We start from the raw sequence: 17269 nt of genomic DNA on the forward strand, positions 1-17269 counted from the left end.
TACCTTTGGAGTGTGCGTGTAGTGTAAGGAAGTCAGTGAGAATGTTGAAGACAATGAACCAAGGTCCATACAGTGACCTCATCATCATAGGAGGAGCCAAGTTCAAGTGTTCTTGCCTCTGTTTTATCCTCAAAACCCATTATATTCATTGGAATAACTGCATTTTACTCTATCTGGATAAATAGCATACTTAAGAAATTATTTATCATGCTGTTTAAATGGGAGCGTCTACACAGACAGCTGATTCACACACCTCATCGCAAGCACAGTGTGACGTATAGTCTGCTCTTAGAAACTGGCTCTCACATGGCATGAACCAAAAAAACGAACGAAAAATATTTTAATATACCAAGCCCAAAATAACAGTGTTAACTTTTAAAATTTCTCAGGAATAAAAAAATAACATCTGCTTTTTGAGAAAAATTATAAGCATTAGGTGGCTGAAGAGACCCATGTTTGCTCCTCTTATGTGACCCTCAGCAAGAATGCTGTTGTAAGTCAGGGAGCTGTGTTTCTGGTATTGAATAACAAGAACTTTGGTGTGGCTTTGTGGATTCTGTTGTCGGAGGAAGGCTGCAGGCATCTGTGGTATGTTACATTCCGTCCAGGAAATAAGTCACTTGTCATCAATACGACCTTCCAGTTAATTAATGTTACAAATCCACTTTTGTCGTTGGGCCACATTATCTGAGTTTATAGAGAATTTACTTTTCAAAGGCCTCCACAGAGGATGATCACTGGGGTTACAGTAATAATAAAGCTAAAATCTGACATTCAGAATTAATCAGGAAGCATTGAACCCCAGTTATGGGAACCGGTGCAGCAGCCATTCAGAAGTGTGTGCTGCCATCTGCTGACCATAATGAAGAACTACATGCAACGCCCGTGAACCAGGTGGTGTCGCCCTTGGAAAACCGAAGACCATTCTTCAAGTGAAACCGAGGCAAATTCTCAGAGTAAGGACCTAAACAAAGAGAATGGTCCGTTTACAGAGAAAAGTATGAAGGTGGTCTTTCCTCAACTGGGTCAAAAGGCCAAAAGGAAGAATTCTTTACAATTTCTGAATTTTTCTGTTACCTTTAAAGTTTGGAATTCTGCTCTAATAGCTTAATGTAAATACAGAAATTCTCAGCAGCAGGACAAGAGACCCCCAAGACGCTGGTGGACCATGGCGTAAAATAGTAACTTCTCTGGGACTCAGTTTACTTATTTGTAAAGCCAAGACTTCCTAATCTCTCATCACACTCTTAGAGTCTGTAGGAGTCTTGTTATCCTCTCTGGGCAGTGACAGCAGTGAGTTGTGGGACAGATCAGCGGGGTGACCATCCAGATGCTGCTCCTCAGGTTCAGACTGACGTTCAAAAGCACAACGCCCCTTGCTTAGGTCAACTTTGAAAATAGCCATTTTCTTGATGGTCTGTGATGGAGCCAAAAGCAAAAGTGAAGGTCTGTGCGATACCGTAGGAGAGGAATGCCAGCTCTGCTCCTTTCCTGCCCCCGAACACGGCTCCCACTCTCTTGGCGTTCCACTTCCCCGCCTGTTCATCCCCATTCTCGCAGGGCTAGCAAGCCCCTCCGACAGGTAGAGGCAAGGGAGTTGGTCTTACACACACACACACACACACACACACACACACACACGTGCACACACAATGGTTATGGTTGTAATTATTCTATAGAATAATTACTAAAAATTATAATGACCCAGGGCACCTGGGTGTCTCGGGCAGTTAAGCCTCCAACTCTTGTTTTCAGCTCAGGTCATGATCTCAGAATCCTGGGATGGATCCCTGTCTTGGGCTCCACGCTCAGTGGGGAGTCTGCTTCTCTCTCTCCCTCTCCCCCACAACTTGGGAGTGCTCTCCCTCTCTCTCTCTCTCTCTCAAATAAATAAATAAATCTTTTTTAAAAATGATAACAACCCATGAAAATACACATGGCATAAATCTTAGAATCTAGATTTTGTTGCCTGTCATTCATTTCATAGCCGTAAGACTTCTGGCTGAACCGGAAATCTTGCTCTTGTTTATTTCCTTCAACAAGTATTTCCAGCTCTGGACCAGAATACTGATCACGCAGCAGTCAGCGCTGACCTGGGGGACTTCAGCAGGACATGTTTCAGACATTTGTCCCCACCCTCATGGAGCACAGTCTATGAAAGAAACGCCCAACAGAAATTACAAGGGCAATGAGGATTAAGAAAGAGGGGCCCAGTGTCTTTCTTCTTCATACCTGCGGGCATCTCTCCTCTCTCTGAATGTGAGCTCCTGGAAGGCCCAGATCCTAGTGCAGCATCTCAAGCCATTGCCACTTGAGAATAGACCGAGTATTTCTTCTCTGGGCCATCCTTCCAGAGGCCACAATGACCAGTTTGCAAAAGAAAAGACACTTAAGAATGGGAGAAATCTGAATTCCTCGTAACAGAAATACCCTGGGTCTGACTGGGAGTCACAGAGCATTAATTCTGTGACATAAGAATTACATCATATAGGATCCTTTATCTGAATGGAGAGACGATTCGGATTTCTTGTGGGAAAGGAAACATGTTGTATGCGAATGCTTTCAAAAGCTAAAAAAGCAGAAGAGAAAATTATTATTGCTAATATAGTAAGAACTGCTTATGACAAATCATGTCACAGGTTCCTTAAGTCCTTTCAAAATTTAGTCCATTTAAAAGTACCCCTATTCTTCATGAGGTCAAGCGCTGCATTGGGCTCCACACTCATTGGGGAAACGGAGTTTGTTTGAGATTCCCTCTCCCTCTGCCCCTCATTTCTCTCTCTCTCTCAAATAAATAAAATCTTTAAAAAATAATAAAATAAAATATAAAAATATCCCTATTCTTAATCCTAAAATTGCTACCAGCGATTTTCCACCATTTCAGGAAATCATATACATTTTTTTTTAAATTCAAACTATGCTAATAAATAATTTATAAATGGTCTTTGAAATTACCTTTTTCTAGCATCCCCAGATTCAGAAGGAGTCCCAGTACATCAAGTACCTCTGCTGTGACGACGCAAGGACCCTAAACCAGTGGGTCATGGGAATAAGGATTGCCAAGGTAAGAGAGCATTTGGGCTCCCCCTGTCTTGAACTGCACACCAGCGTCCTGACCTGGGCGCAGACTCTGTGCTACTTGCAAACGTCTGACCCATCCTGGGCTGGTCAGTGCTGCCGTCGGCCGACTTCTTTACTTGCCCACAGGGTTTTTTTAATAGGCGAGAGTGATGGACACACAGACCTCTCTAACGAACTGAGAATCAAGGGTTTACTCTCCCGTGAGGCTTCTGAGATCTTTATTTACTCATCGAGAGCTTTATTTACTCATAGTATGTAATTAAGAAACACAACACATAACCTGTGGTAGATTTCCATGGAGACCCACGTAATCAGAACTGAGTGGCGAAAGCCCTCCTCTGACATCTAGTAGAAGTATTAACTGACTCTGCTAATCTGGCAAATCATTTAACACGAGAAAACAATCTGTGGATTTTTTACTGAAATAAACTAAAAAACAGCTCAGGAAAGAAGTAAAGAGAGTAGTTAGTACTTTTTTCCTCAATATGTATATTGCAGTTGGGTCCGAGATTTGGATAAATGGATTTCTTTCTTGCTTCTTCTGTGTTTTCTCCCCAGTATGGCAAGACTCTCTTTGATAACTATCAGCGGGCTGTGGCGAGGGCCGGGCTCGCCTCCCGGTGGACAAACCTGGGCCCTGCCAGCGCGGCCCCACCTTCTACAGGTACCGTGCAGGGAAATCCTGACAAGCTTAGGGCTCAGGTTCAAACTTACCCAACACATTTGATAAAAACAGAACTTTGTTGGCTCAAGATCTCCTCACACACCTGTATGTTTATGAATAGATTCTTAGCAAAGCTTCAACATTTATAATGTTGAACAATAATACTATACAGCTTCAGCATTTATAACCAACTTTTATAAATGTGATTCTCAGCAAAGTTTCAACCACTTTCTCATGATAGGCTTGTGGATTAGATGGTGATCACCAGTTTAGGCTGAGCTAGTAGAATACTGTGTCTCAACAGAGTATAAAGGTGTCCAAAGCTCCATTAGCACCCAGCAGACAGCCCCCACAAAGGACGAGATCATCTCCTGGTGTTTTGCCTCATGGTATCGTGGCCAAAGCCTTGTACCCAATTTTGGACATCACATTCTGTGGTAACATAACAGCTTCTTGTTTGTATTTTTGAGAAGGACAAAACTTTGAGAGATGAAGTGTGTACAAGGCATCATTTTACATAGACTATTTCTGGTTCCTACACCAACCCTGCAAAGTATAGTTTATTATCCACACTCCACAACTGGAGAAATTCTGAAGCTGGGATAAGTGAGTGTCTCGTGTCTTCTCTGTGGCTGAGCTGTAATTCAAACACCTTGTCTTTATGATAAATAATGATTGAAAGAACTGGAACCAATTACAGCAGGAAAGTTCTGGTCATTGTCCTTCAGTGTTAGAGAATGGTCATATCGAAGGCCAGTATATATATTCTTTGCTGCTGAAAGGGTCACAGCTGCTTGAAAGTGTAGAAGGTACAATATGGCAGATTTGACCCAACACCTAAAGAGATTTTCCCTGGATGTGTCCAGATTAACTGCTCTGTGTGCAGTGAGCTTCTGAAAGTGTTTTTGCTGCATAAAACTGTTTTCTGCAGAGCACTTACCACGATTTGTAATTATTTTATGTATTCATGAACATGTTTAGTGCCTGTTTTCTCCACTGGACTCTAAGTGTCCAAAAGACAAAGGACCATCTCACCATGTTGCACATTGTGTTCCCGGAGTTTACAAGCCAGGCATATAGTAAATATTTACTGAGTTACTAAATGAAGGGTTGCTGAGTTTGGTTGGGAGTTGGGTTTCCTAATTCTGTCAGTCTTCAGCTTGGGAGGGAAACACCACTTGGAGTTCCAGGCTGTCCGTTTTCCGCTTCCCAAGATGGAGTCCTTCTTTGGGATGAGGCATCCTGAGACCACCTGGGGCATCTTTAGCAGGAGCACGGGACTCTTTTCCAGTAAAGGCTCCTGGGCTATTTCTGAGGCAGATCCAGTGGCCTCAGGTCTTACTCACTGAGGGTGGGCCTGTAAGGCTCTAAGTCTTTTGAGTTGAGGGAACATTAAGATGCCTTTCCCTTCCAGACAACCAAAGAATTTTTTCTTCTGAGCATTTTTCTCTAAAATTGGGATCACTGACTTTAGCAAAAAGCTCTGTTTCTTACCAGCTAATGGTTGTAGTTATTTTTCACAAGCATTGACATCTCAACCATTTTCCAGAAGGAAGCAGCTAGTATAGACTGACAGACACACTGTCACCCAGACAGGTTTCGTAGCCCGGCTCTGGCTGACTGAGTATCCATCAGGGAGTTTGGGCTTCGTGGTCAGTAGCCAGGAAGAGCCGTATCCAGTCAGATGCTCAGGGGGTCATCTGTGGCATCAGCTGTATTCATTTTGTTCATTCAGATCACAGACTGTCTCTGTGGTTCAATGAGAAATATATCTGGTCTTTGGTCTCAGTTCCAGACACAGCCTCAAGAGTCCAAGGAATTTCCTGAGGGATCGTGTCTTTGTTATGCCAGTGAGGCGGCTCTTGCCGGCCAGGGTGGCTTCAGGATGGGGGCTGGTCGCCAAAAAGACCAAGCAAGTGATTCCACCACAGAGCTCTGGACATCACCCACAACAGGGCCCTTAATACCGCCCACTGATCTTACTATGGTTCCGAGACTAGCGGCTCTCAGCTGAGGGTCACCATGCCCCCTAGGGAAGATTTGGCAATGCTTACAAGCAGTTTTGGTTGTCACACTTTGGGGGAAATGCTTATGATATCTAATGGGTACAGGCTAAGCATGCTGCCTGTCCTAACATGACAGCTCCCCACACAATAAAGAATTTACCAGTCCCAGATGTCAATAACATTGAGAAGACCTGTTCCTGTCAATGTAATTCCTAGATTCTCTCACTGTTTCAGATGTTCTTCATTCTCCTCAGTCTTCCAACCCCCAAATCCTTCACTCTCAGCAAAGAAAATGGAACCATCAAGTGGGAACTCCTTTGACTTCCCACCACGAAAACCAACAACTTACCTGCATCTGTATCCATCCCAGCCTGCGTCTGTTAAGTTACTCCCTAACAAGAGCCAGTCCTTCCATGCCTGCTCTGGTCCCCTATTCTGACACCAGTCGATCTTCTGCAGTATCACTCTGATGCCCACCACTGGAGTTAGCTCAGACCCCACAGGCCAATGGTACCATCCCCAACAAGGCTGCCTTTCTTCAGATGCCAGCCACACTTTTGACCTACTGCCTACAATTTTAGGTGTTCCCACTACCCCTTCAGCTTCAACACATCACCAGAATGACTCACAGAACTCAGGAAAGTGCTATCCTTATTATTATTATTATTATTATTATTATTATAATAAAGGATACAGATCAGGACCAGCCAAATAAAGAGTCACACAGGGCAAGGTCTAGGAGGGCCCCGGCTGCAGAGCTGCTTTGTCCTCTCATCAACCACATGGCTGATTTCAGTGCCCTCCCCAGAGGCCGGTTTAGCGCAAAGCCCCCAACCCTCTAATCACTTGTTAGTGTTTCTGGTAGCCAACGCACATGCCAAAGCCACCTTGTTAGCATAAACTCAGATGGGATTCTAGGGTTTCATTGAATAGCAAAGACATTCCAGTCATTCTGGAAATACCAGGAGTTTTAGAAGTTCTGTGCCAGGAACTCAGGATCAAGACTAGACAGATGCTTTATCATACCATCCTTTTCTTCTTTCTCTTCTGCTTTACGGGGTCCTTCTCATCAACACTGTTCCCTTCTTCAAACAAATAAGTTTTAAAACCCTCCTATAATTCCACATCTCCCTCCAGCTACTGCCCCCCAACAAGCAAACTGTTCTGAAGGGTGGACCGCATGTGCCGCCTCCACTCATTTCAGGCAAGTTTCTGCCTCTAATGTCCCATGGAGAAGGCTCTTGCCAATCCCACCAGTGGCCTCTATGCAGCAAAATGCCTCTGTGCAACTAAACCCATTTTCTTATCTGACCTTTCAGCAGCATCAACACAATTGACCTCTCCTGCCTGAAGCATTCTCCTGTATTGGCTTTTCAATAGTACACACTCCACATCTTCCATTCCACCCCCAACTTCTCTGATCACTCTTTTCTAATGTCTTCTACTAACTCTTCTTCTATGCCACCTTAAATTACCCACAACCCAGTCAATCCTAACCCTGTTCTCATGTTGCACTGTCTCTCTAACTGGTCTAAATCCACTCATGGCACCATTTTTGTGCTGACCACCCACAAATCTATAAATCCAACCCAGACTTCTCTGTTAACGTCCGAAACCATGTATGCAACTGTCTGTCCAGGGGCTCCACTTGGATATATCAGACACAACATCATCATCTTACCCTCCAAACCTGCTCTTCCATTGTTGTTCTCAAGGTTCTGTTAATAATAATCACCATCTGCCCAGTTACTCATGCAGGACACATGCAAGAAAAGCTCACTCATCCGAATCCAGTCATCCCCAAATCCTGTTGATTCTACCTTCTAAATATTGGTCAAATCTGTCCAGGTCTGTTCATCTCCGTTCCCACAAAACCCAAGCTGCCATGATTTTTCACTTGGCCTCCAGTGGTGGTGGCATACCAGCTCAATTCCCTACATTTGCAGACTTCTATCCCTCCCTGAGTCACCTTTCTAAATGCAAATGTGATCTCTCCCCTATGGGTAGCATTTCAGAAGCTTTCCACTAACCTTAGATAAAGTCCCAAATCCTTAGCAAGGCCAACCAAGCCTGCATAATAAGACCTTGCCCAGCTCTGCCACCTCTTTTCCTGACCTGTCTCGTCCTGTTCCTAGCTCATGGGCCACTTGCTTTTCCTAGTTCTTCAAAGCCCCAAACACCATCCTTTCTTAGGGACTTCAGATGATGTTCCCTCTGTGATATTTTTTCTTTCTTGTGGCTAAGCCCTTCCTATTGATGAAGTTCTAGAACCTAGGTGAGGTTTGGTGGGCTGAGGTCCGGAGCCGATGACCAAGAAAGAATTCTTGAGACATCTTTGGTTCAAAGGCGCCAGCTTTTGCTTTGTCCTCAGCCAGCCTCGTGCTCCCTCATCACTATCCTCAGGTCTACAATGAATTGTCCTTTATAAGCCAGTTTGATTAGTTTAGAGCTGTTTTCTCCTCTAGACACGAAAGGGCATCATGAGGTTTTTCTGCTATGACTTCCCAGCTGAAAAAACATGGAGGCATTGTTCTGTATCCAAAGTGCTTCACAAGTAATTTATTCTTGATAAATGACAGCTTTTTTTTTTTTTTTCCATATTAGAGAACAGCCATAAAGGGTTTTGTTTGGGGTTTTGTTTTGTTTTTAGCACTTATTAAATCACTTTGACTTTAGCAACTATTTTTAGTCAGGACTCTTCACATGGCAATTGACAGAAATCCAACTCAGTCTGGTTTAAGCAACAAAGAGTGAGGGAGAGAGATTTATTAATGCACAAAACTAGGAGGTCCAGGGGTAGGCAGCTTTCAGGCACAGCAAGATCCAGGACTGTAAGTGATGTCATCAACATCTTCAAGATATGGTCTCTTTCTTAGGCACTGTCTCCATAAGGTGGCGAGGACTGCCAGTGATTCCCTAGGCTTACATTCTTCACACAGCTATAAATATTAGTACAAATAGAATGCCCCATCTCTGAAAAAGTTCTGGAAGGGTTCTGTTTCATGCCCATTCCTAACGATCCCACAGTGCCCAAGAGGTTGCTGCCCTTGGACTTGCCCGGTCAAGTGGGAGAATTGGCCTTTCACAAACCATGTGAGTTAAGAATGAGGGGTGTGGGGCTTGGTCCCCTTTTCAGAATGCACTTGAGTCCTATAAAGCATTTGGGGCTCATATTTGTTCAATCAGCTTCCAACCCCTAATTCCCCTGAGGACTCCTAAAGAGAGAGTAGGAAAGACTCTATTGCTGCTTGATGGCTGGGACTGTTAATAGAATGAACCCAGACAACCTGGAACCCAAGTCAGTAGTACCTACAGAATATATGGGTTATGTGGGTACCCATGGGTTGTCCCAGGATGGCGCAGAGAGCCCACAGAAAAGACTGGATCTCCTGGTGCCTGGGAAGACCACAGCTTGGAGCATTTGGGATATTATTATTATTCATTTGTTCTCACAGACAGATTAAAGACCAGCACATCATAGTTAACATAATAACACACACTGTGTTGGTGAGAAATCAGCCTGTGTTTGGGCAAAAGAAGCAAAAAGAAAATACATTTGTGCCCTTTAAAGGAATTTCCCCCAGCGGGTCTTCAGGATTCAGCTTCAGTTTCTGTTTGCTTTGTACAAGTGTTTATATATAAAGCAAGGATTTGAATATGTATAAGAAAATCCTAAGTATAAACATCCTAAGACTTTAAGATGCTTAGACTTGTTGCTTCCTGGCCTCCAGAACAAAGCTGTGGCTAATTAGAGCCGTTTAATGAGCCTTAGAGCTAGAGAAATGCACATTTACCGGTCACATCATGTAGGTTCTGACAGCACAGAGGGCGTGCTGAGGAGAGCAAAGGAAGGGCCACTCAGAACAAGGAGGTAGCTGTCCTTGCTGAATGAGGAACATGGATTTTGTAAGAAAAAACTGGCAGTAGAGAAAGTGGTTATAGCCTGTTCTAATATTTCAACTGCATAAGGGGACACAAATATCTTTATCCTGAAATCACTTCAAACACACAGAAAAGTTGTTAAGAACAGTACAGTGAACGCTTTTCCCAGATCACCAATACTAAGGATTTGTCCTATTTGTTTTATTTCTATCTCCCAGCTCCCGCTTCTCCATATCCTGCCCACAGACATGTGCTTTCCAAATCCCTTCAGAGTAGACTGACTACCTCACACACGTTTCCCCTCCAGTCTTGCCTTTGTGGTTCTTAAAGTCACGACTATTCTCTTACTAACCATAGTACAATTATCAAATCTGGAGAATTGCATATTAGTATTATCTAAACCACAGCCCGTGTTCCAGTTCGGCCGGTTGTCTCAGCAGTGCCTTCGATAGCCGCGGGTTTCCCTGGCACACACTCCGTCCGGGATTGTGTGTGGCATTTACTTATTGTGTCTCCTTAGTCCCCCTTCATCTGGAATATTCCCCCAGCCTTTCTCTGTCAGGACACTAACACTTTTTAAGAACAAGGGCCATTTATTTTATAGAACACTCCTCAGTTTGGATGTGTCTGATGTTTCCTTATGATTCATCTCAGGCAGTGCATTTTTGGTGGGAATCCTGCATGAGGGCTGCGTGTCCTTCGCAGGGTATCACGATAGGAGGCGTATGGTGTCTATTTGCCCCTCATTGGAAACATTCATTTTGACCACTCGGCTAATGTGTTTTCCGATTTCTGTCCTGTACACATTTCCATCTGGTATTTAATAATTTGTAGAGAGATACTAGAGACCCTATTAATATTCTCTTATCAAACACTCGCTTCTTCCCAAGCTCAAGTTCTTAACAGCCTTCTTTGAGTTGTTATGTAGATGGATGAGTTTCTCAAACTATTGGGAAAATATTTGAAGAAGCAAGTAAAAGGTCATTTCATAAATATCTGACAGAACAGCTGGCACTGAGCAAAGCTAAAGCAGTCTCTGAGTTCACTCTGTCATCATGGGCTGGGTGGCAGTTCGGTCATTGGAGAATGACCGAATCGACATTTCGTGTGTGGAGAGATGGCCATGCTTTCCAGGATATTCTTTAAGGAACCACAGAGATCCACGTACATCTGAAGAACCCTATCAGGTTCCCTGAAAACTGTGAAACCTCAGTCTCACTTTTGTGACAAAGGGTAAACCAAAAGGCAGGAAAATAAGTGCTTATCAGAACTTTCTGGAAGAAAGCCTGTTCCAGGTTATCTCAGGAGTCTGCACATTTTCCTCAGTCCCCTCGGTCTACTGTTTTTGTGCCCCTAATATGTTTTGTTGAGAAAAATGTTCAAAAGTTGTTCCTGTACACAGCACAGTATGAAACTAGAAACATATTTTTCAGAAAAATCTTCAACAGCAGGAATTTTTTTAACAGTTTTTCAGAGTTTATTCTCCACTTATCAAGGGGCTTTTGAGGGACGCCTGGTGGCTCAGTTAGTTAAGTGTCCGACTTTTGATTTCAGCTCAGGTCATGATTTCAGGTTGTTGAGATAGAGCCCTTAGTAGGGCTCTGTGTTGCGTGTGGAGCCTGTTTAAGGTTCTCTCTCTGCTTCTGCCTCCCTACTCTTCCTCTCCAAAAGAAAAAAAAAAAAAAAAAAAGGTCTTTTGAAAAAGAACGCACTATTCTCTAGGCCCCTAGTTAATGGAGATGTTATATCCTATATAAAGCATTCACTTTCCTGAACCTTTGCTGAATCTCCTGAAGTATTGCCATAGAACGTCAGATATTCTGTTAAGGCCTGTGTACCTATGACTCCTTGTCTTTTGCTTTGGAAATATATAAACTACTTTATGTTTTTAGATGAACTTGCAAGAATGTTGAATATGCCTTACCCACCCTTCTTGTTTTTCTCCCCTCTTATCAGGGCTTAAAGCAGGCACCACTCAAGCCAATGGTCAGATCCCCCAGGCTGTACATTCTGTAAGTGCTGTTCTCGAAGAAGCCCAGAGGCATGCAGAAACAGCTAAGGTAAGGCCAGAGAGGAACTGACCTCATTCTCAGCCTCTTTCTGGTAAGCCCGTATTCTAAACCATTAGCAGTGTGCAGTAACTGCTCTGAGAAAAGAGAAAATCTAGTTACAACAACTAAGAAGTCATTATAATTTCATTTAAGTAATTGGCTTTTTTTTTTTTAATCTTAAACTTATACGGACTAGAATAGAAAGTTAAAGCCAACTGTTATCACATTGCTCCAGGAAAATGTAAAAAAAAATTTTTTTAATACTTTTTCTTGGTAAATAGTTTTAATTTAGCTACACTGATTTTGGCTGAAGAGATTTTCTTGGTTTAGACAAGTGGTTTTAGCATTTTGAAAGTAGACCCTGAGTTTTAAGTCTTTGGGATTTTTACTTATCTTTTTCTGAATAAATTAGAGCAACCAGTTAGTCAGAAGCCCTATTAAATGCTGACTAAGCCCCAAAACCAGATTAGATGACTGCTAAAAAGGTTCTATTAGAAAATGTGCATTTTAATGTTCTACATACATCCTCAGGGTGATGGAGAAGAAAACACATTTTAAAATAATAGCCAAATTTATATAACATTCTCCATAACTTTTTCTTCAGTAGAGGAGATTAATGAAGATTTATTTAATCTGAAAATTGTAGCTGAAAGTTAAAATCTAGTTACTAGTCTATTTGGGAACATATCAACTGACTATTCCATTGAATATTTTCCATGTGTGATTCAAGCAGCCTTGAATAATTGTACCTTCCATAATTTTTCACTTCACTCCCCCCTTTCACTTTGTCCATCAGCCTATGGTGGGAAGAATTAAATCTTGTATTTATTGAAACTGTTATAATTTTTGAAAACCGTTGTAGAAAGTGTTTCTCTAATATTCTTATGCGCTTCTCAAGTTCGACATCAGGCACTGAGCCGTCAGCTCTTATTTCTATGGTTCCTGTGAGGCAACTGAAGAGAAACACTCGAAAATACTGAAAGCAATGAAAGGATCCCAGAATAGAACTGACTTAGCTTTGTGTGAACATCAATTCCCAAACTGCCGGTTGAGAATTTTTTTTTAAGTCATCACTAGTCAACTAGCTCATCTTGCCAAGCAAATAAACTGAATAAAATAGAAACTCAATCGTAAGGCACTTTGTAGGAGAAAAACAAAACAAAACATAACTTCTAAATTTAATCGACAGTGGTAAGGCGTTGTTAAGCCAAAAAAAAAGCTTGATAAATTGTAAATTGCAATGATAATTATCACTAAAACAGAGGGATTCAGCTAAGCTGCCTGAAATTCCTGAGGAAGTTACATTATATAAATGTAAGTTACTGTTATCTGTTCCACCGTTGGCAGAAGGAGGACTCTGCCTCTTCAGCCTTTGAGCAAGTCTGGTGTTGTGGTTTCCACCACAACATGGGCTGCATGACTTTCCTCTTTCGAACCCAGGCACACACCTGGCTCATTTGATATCATCATAACCTTGAGGCATTAGATAATAACTAAGCCTGTGATGCTCGTTTTATCCCTGACAGCCGACTGTCACACGGTTTAACAGAAGGTAAATCTAAGATTGTGGACTCCGTGTGGGCCTCCTCTGTCCGCCCACCACCTCCCTTGAAGTGGTCATGCTGAAGGAGAAAAGCGTGTAATTGGCTGCTCCCTGGTAGCTCACAGTCCTGGGGAGCAGCACGTTTGTTCTCAGCAGGCCAGCAATCACTGATGCAAGAGAAGGCAGAAAAGGTCTGCTAGGAGAGTTACTCTTTGTGCCCAGATTTGTACAGAGGTTACCGGTAACCTAGTGAAAACTCCGTTTAATTTTTCCCTTCCATCTTCCTTGTACTAATCAAAGGAGGACATCTAAGCCAGGAGATTTGGGGAAGTTTGGGGGAAGCTTCTTCATCTCCTTTCGGTCACCAGAGGTATGATACAGAAGCAAAATTGTTTCATAGACACCTGCTCCTCAGACCAGGAAAAATGTCAGGGCTGCACATGCCCAGGACCTGGGCTGGCTTGTGTTGGGAACCAAGGCACGAGTGGGAATTCCAGGAGAGCCATTTTGCTTCCGTTTTGAATTTCCTTAGACTGAGATTAGGGTAGGTAAAGACCTTCTGTTCCATTTACTTAAGAAGACGTAGTAGATAAGCGTTAAAGAATGTTACTATCAGTAAAAACGTTAAGGGCCATTTGGAGTCATTCTCCTAAGGCAGAGGAAAGAGGAGCTAGCTGGTGAACCGCCTGTGGTCCCCAGGCTTGAGCGATGGAGGCTCCCCCCACCCCTCGGGAGGCAGATCTCTCCTTTCAGTGGAAATGTCATGCTGTGGTTGCTCTGTTGAAGGACAAGAAGCCAGCCCTCGGTAACCACGACCCAGGAGCGCCCAGGGCCCACCAGCTGCCCAAGTCCAGCCTACCACCTCCCCCTCCAGTGCGACGGTCTTCAGACGTCTGCGGCAGCCCGGCGACAGTGCCCAGGGCCAAAGGCCCGAGGGGAGGCTTCCCTGCCCCGCCCGACGACTCTCTGCCACCACCCCCGCCGCCGCCACCCCTGGAGGACGACGAGCTCCCTCCTCCGCCCCCTGATTTTAACGACGGCCCCCCGGACTTCGTGCCTCCCCCGCCGCCGTCGTTTGCAGGGGATGCGGGCTCTCAGCTACCGCCCCCGCCGCCTCCCCCACCTGCACCTGCACCCGAGGCCCCGAAGCCGCCCCCCGTTGGCGTTAAAAGGCCTCCTGCTCCCCCGAAGAGGAAAGAGAACCCCGGACCGCCCGGCGGGGGAGGCAGCGGAGAGCAAGATTTCATGTCCGATCTAATGAAAGCTTTGCAAAAGAAAAGAGGCAACATGTCCTAAGGAAAACGGATAAATATCTTCTTGTGATGGGCATAATCTTTTCTAACCTCAAGTGCATTTTTACTACTCTGTTTTCGTGACATCTTGTTCATTTTCGGTAAAATATCGACACATTCAGTCGAGAAATGATGTAAAATGTCCCTGTAGCTCAAATACATTCATAACCATTAACCTAACACAGAAGTTAAAGAATCTGCCTAAATGTACATATCTTCACTGTTTCCGCTTCTGTGAATTCATTTTCCCTTCCATGTTAACTAAAAAATGTTTTTATGTTCATTCATTTTAATATGTTCAGAAGCATCAAATTAATAAAGTTTATTTTTTTCTTGAAGATGGTATTTCTAAAAATATTTTTCCCTGTTATAGTGTACTTGACCTTTTAAAATAGCTTTCAAAGTCGTGGGCCATCTAAAGTGTTGTTAATCTTCGAGGTATTTTCCATCTCCACCCCCAAAGACCTTCAGAATTTTCTGGAAAAAAAAATTGAAAGAGGGAAAAACAGGAGAGGTAGAGTGAATTCAGTGTCTTTGAGACTCATGGCTTGATGGATGGGGGTCCTGGACATCCATTGTTTGGTTTTCCGATGGTCAAATAGCATAGTAATGAAGAAAAGAGATGTGTAGAGTTTGGGGCTTCTCTGTTATAACACTGTTGTAAGTATCCTATAAATTAATACTTAGAGACAGGAAAAGGCAGTCATTTACATTCTTTAACCTGGAATGTTTTCTCTCAGAAAATTTTTTTTAAGATTTTTTATTTTTATATTTATTTGACAGAGAGAGTGAGTCAGCGAGAGAGGGAATACAAGCAGGGGGAGTGAGAGAGGGAGAGACAGGCTTCCCACGGAACAAGGAGTCAGATGCGGGGCTCGAGCCCAGGACCCTAGGATCATGACCTGAGCCGAAGGTAGACCCTTAACAACTGAGCCACCCAGGCGCCACTCTCAGATAAATTTGATGCTCAATTTTTAATTTTTTTTTTTAATTTGACAAAGAGAGAGATCACAAGTAGTCAGAGAGGCAGGTAGAGGGAGAGGGGAAAGCAGGCTCCCCGCAGAGCAGAGAGCCCAACTCCAGGCTTGATTCCAGGACCCGAGATCACCATGACCTGAGCCAAAGGCAGAGGCTCAACCCATTGAGCCACCCAGGGCCCCTTGATGCTCAATTTTAATAGCTAATTTACCTTGAGCTCCTGTTACCCTGTCTCGCTTCTCTTTCAGGTTGACTTCTGGGAGCCCTTTTAGATTTTCTTAACTTTATTTCAATGGTTCTATTTTTCTTTTTAATCATGGAACATGTCAAAGACTTTTTTTTTTTTTTTTGTAGTGTACTTAATATACAGTGTTAGTTTCAGGGGTACAACACTGTGATTGAAGAACTCTGTATGTTACTGCTGTGTTCACCACAAGCTATTACAAGATCATTGACCATATTCCTTATGCTGCTCCTTTTATTCCTGTGGCTTACTCATTCCATACCTGGAAGCCCGTGTCTCCCCCTTCCCTTCACCCATTTTGCCCATCCCCCCCCACCACCCTCTCCTCTGCTCCTCTGGCAAGCCTCAGTTTGTTCTCTGTATTGAAGGGTTTGTCTCTGCTTTTTTTATTGTTTTTTGGTTTTTTTTTTTAGATTTCCCATATAAGTGAAATCTTACGGGATTTATCTTTCTCTGACTTGTTTCACTTAGCATAATATCCTCTAAGTCTATTCATGTTGCTGCAAATGACAAGATTTTATTTTTTTTATGGTTAATATTCCATTGTGTATATATAGCACATCTTCTTTATCCATTCATCTGTCAATGGCCACTTAATTTACTCCCATATCTTGGCTGTTGTAAATAATGCTGCAATAAACATAGGCGTGCACATAGCTTTTAGAGTTAGTATCTTCCTTTTCTTTGGATAAATAGCCAGTAGAGGTATCATTGGATCACACGGTGCTTCTGTGTTTGTTTGAGGAACCTCCATACTGTCTTCCAACAGTGGCTGCAGCAGTTTACCTTCCTACCAACAGTGCACCGAGGATTCCTGTTTCTCCACATCTCAAAATCTTCTTAAAGCGGGTACAAAATAAATAATCACTGAGATGTTACTTTCCACTTAAGGAAGATGATTAATCTTTTATTTTCCTATTTGGGGGGAAGTAAGCTCTAAATTGACATTTAAAACAAAAAAACAAATTCAGATTTTAAAGCCAAAATATTTAATAATTAAAACTGATGAAACGAGGGAGCCTGGTGGCTCAGTGGGTTAAGCCTCTGCCTTCAGCTCGGGTCATGATTTCGGGGTCCTGGGATCAGGCCCTGCTTCGGGCCCTCTGCTCGGTGGGAAGTCTGCTTCCCCCTCCCTCTCTGCCTGCTTGTGATCTCTCTCTCTGTGTGTCAAATAAATAAATAAAATCTTTTTAAAAAAATGATGAAGTGTTCTATACTTTAACTAAGCATGTTCCTAAGATAGGATAGAAGGTAAATGCTTTCCATTAAATGTCTCCTTGTGCACAGTAACCCTTTCCTGTTCATTTTTGTTTTGTGATGATCTTTGATGTCGGATGCAGTAAAAACATGGTGTTTCTGAGACCTAAGGAAAGCCTGATCAATATGCAGATCTCTGGGACAATACAAGAAAATTGTTAATGGCAGAATTTTCTTAGGAACTGATTTGGAGACGGAGAGCTCACACGGGTTGTCTGTGGCCACGCAGAATTGTCCCAGTTGTTTCAACCTGACATAGGCTACTGAACCA

The 17269-nt window shown here is 43.1% G+C and overlaps 1 protein-coding gene across 4 annotated transcripts in view; it reads left to right on the top strand.

The window, feature by feature from the left end:
• Positions 1-17269, top strand: part of APBB1IP (amyloid beta precursor protein binding family B member 1 interacting protein) — a 143972-nt gene that overhangs the window by 90814 nt on the left and 35889 nt on the right. For 3 of the 4 annotated variants that reach the window (XM_032349665.1, XM_032349666.1, XM_032349664.1), the window contains 4 exons: positions 2966-3064; positions 3640-3745; positions 11590-11693; positions 14014-14649. In XM_032349665.1, the coding sequence (XP_032205556.1) occupies positions 2966-3064; positions 3640-3745; positions 11590-11693; positions 14014-14523 (819 nt within the window). In that variant the 3' untranslated portion in view covers positions 14524-14649. Of the gene's footprint in view, positions 1-2965; positions 3065-3639; positions 3746-11589; positions 11694-14013; positions 14650-17269 lie in introns of those variants that run through there. The other variant, XM_032349667.1, reaches the window with a different exon arrangement.

The sequence above is a fragment of the Mustela erminea genome, chromosome 6, assembly GCF_009829155.1.
Source record: "Mustela erminea isolate mMusErm1 chromosome 6, mMusErm1.Pri, whole genome shotgun sequence".
NCBI classification, from domain to species: Eukaryota; Metazoa; Chordata; class Mammalia; order Carnivora; family Mustelidae; genus Mustela; species Mustela erminea.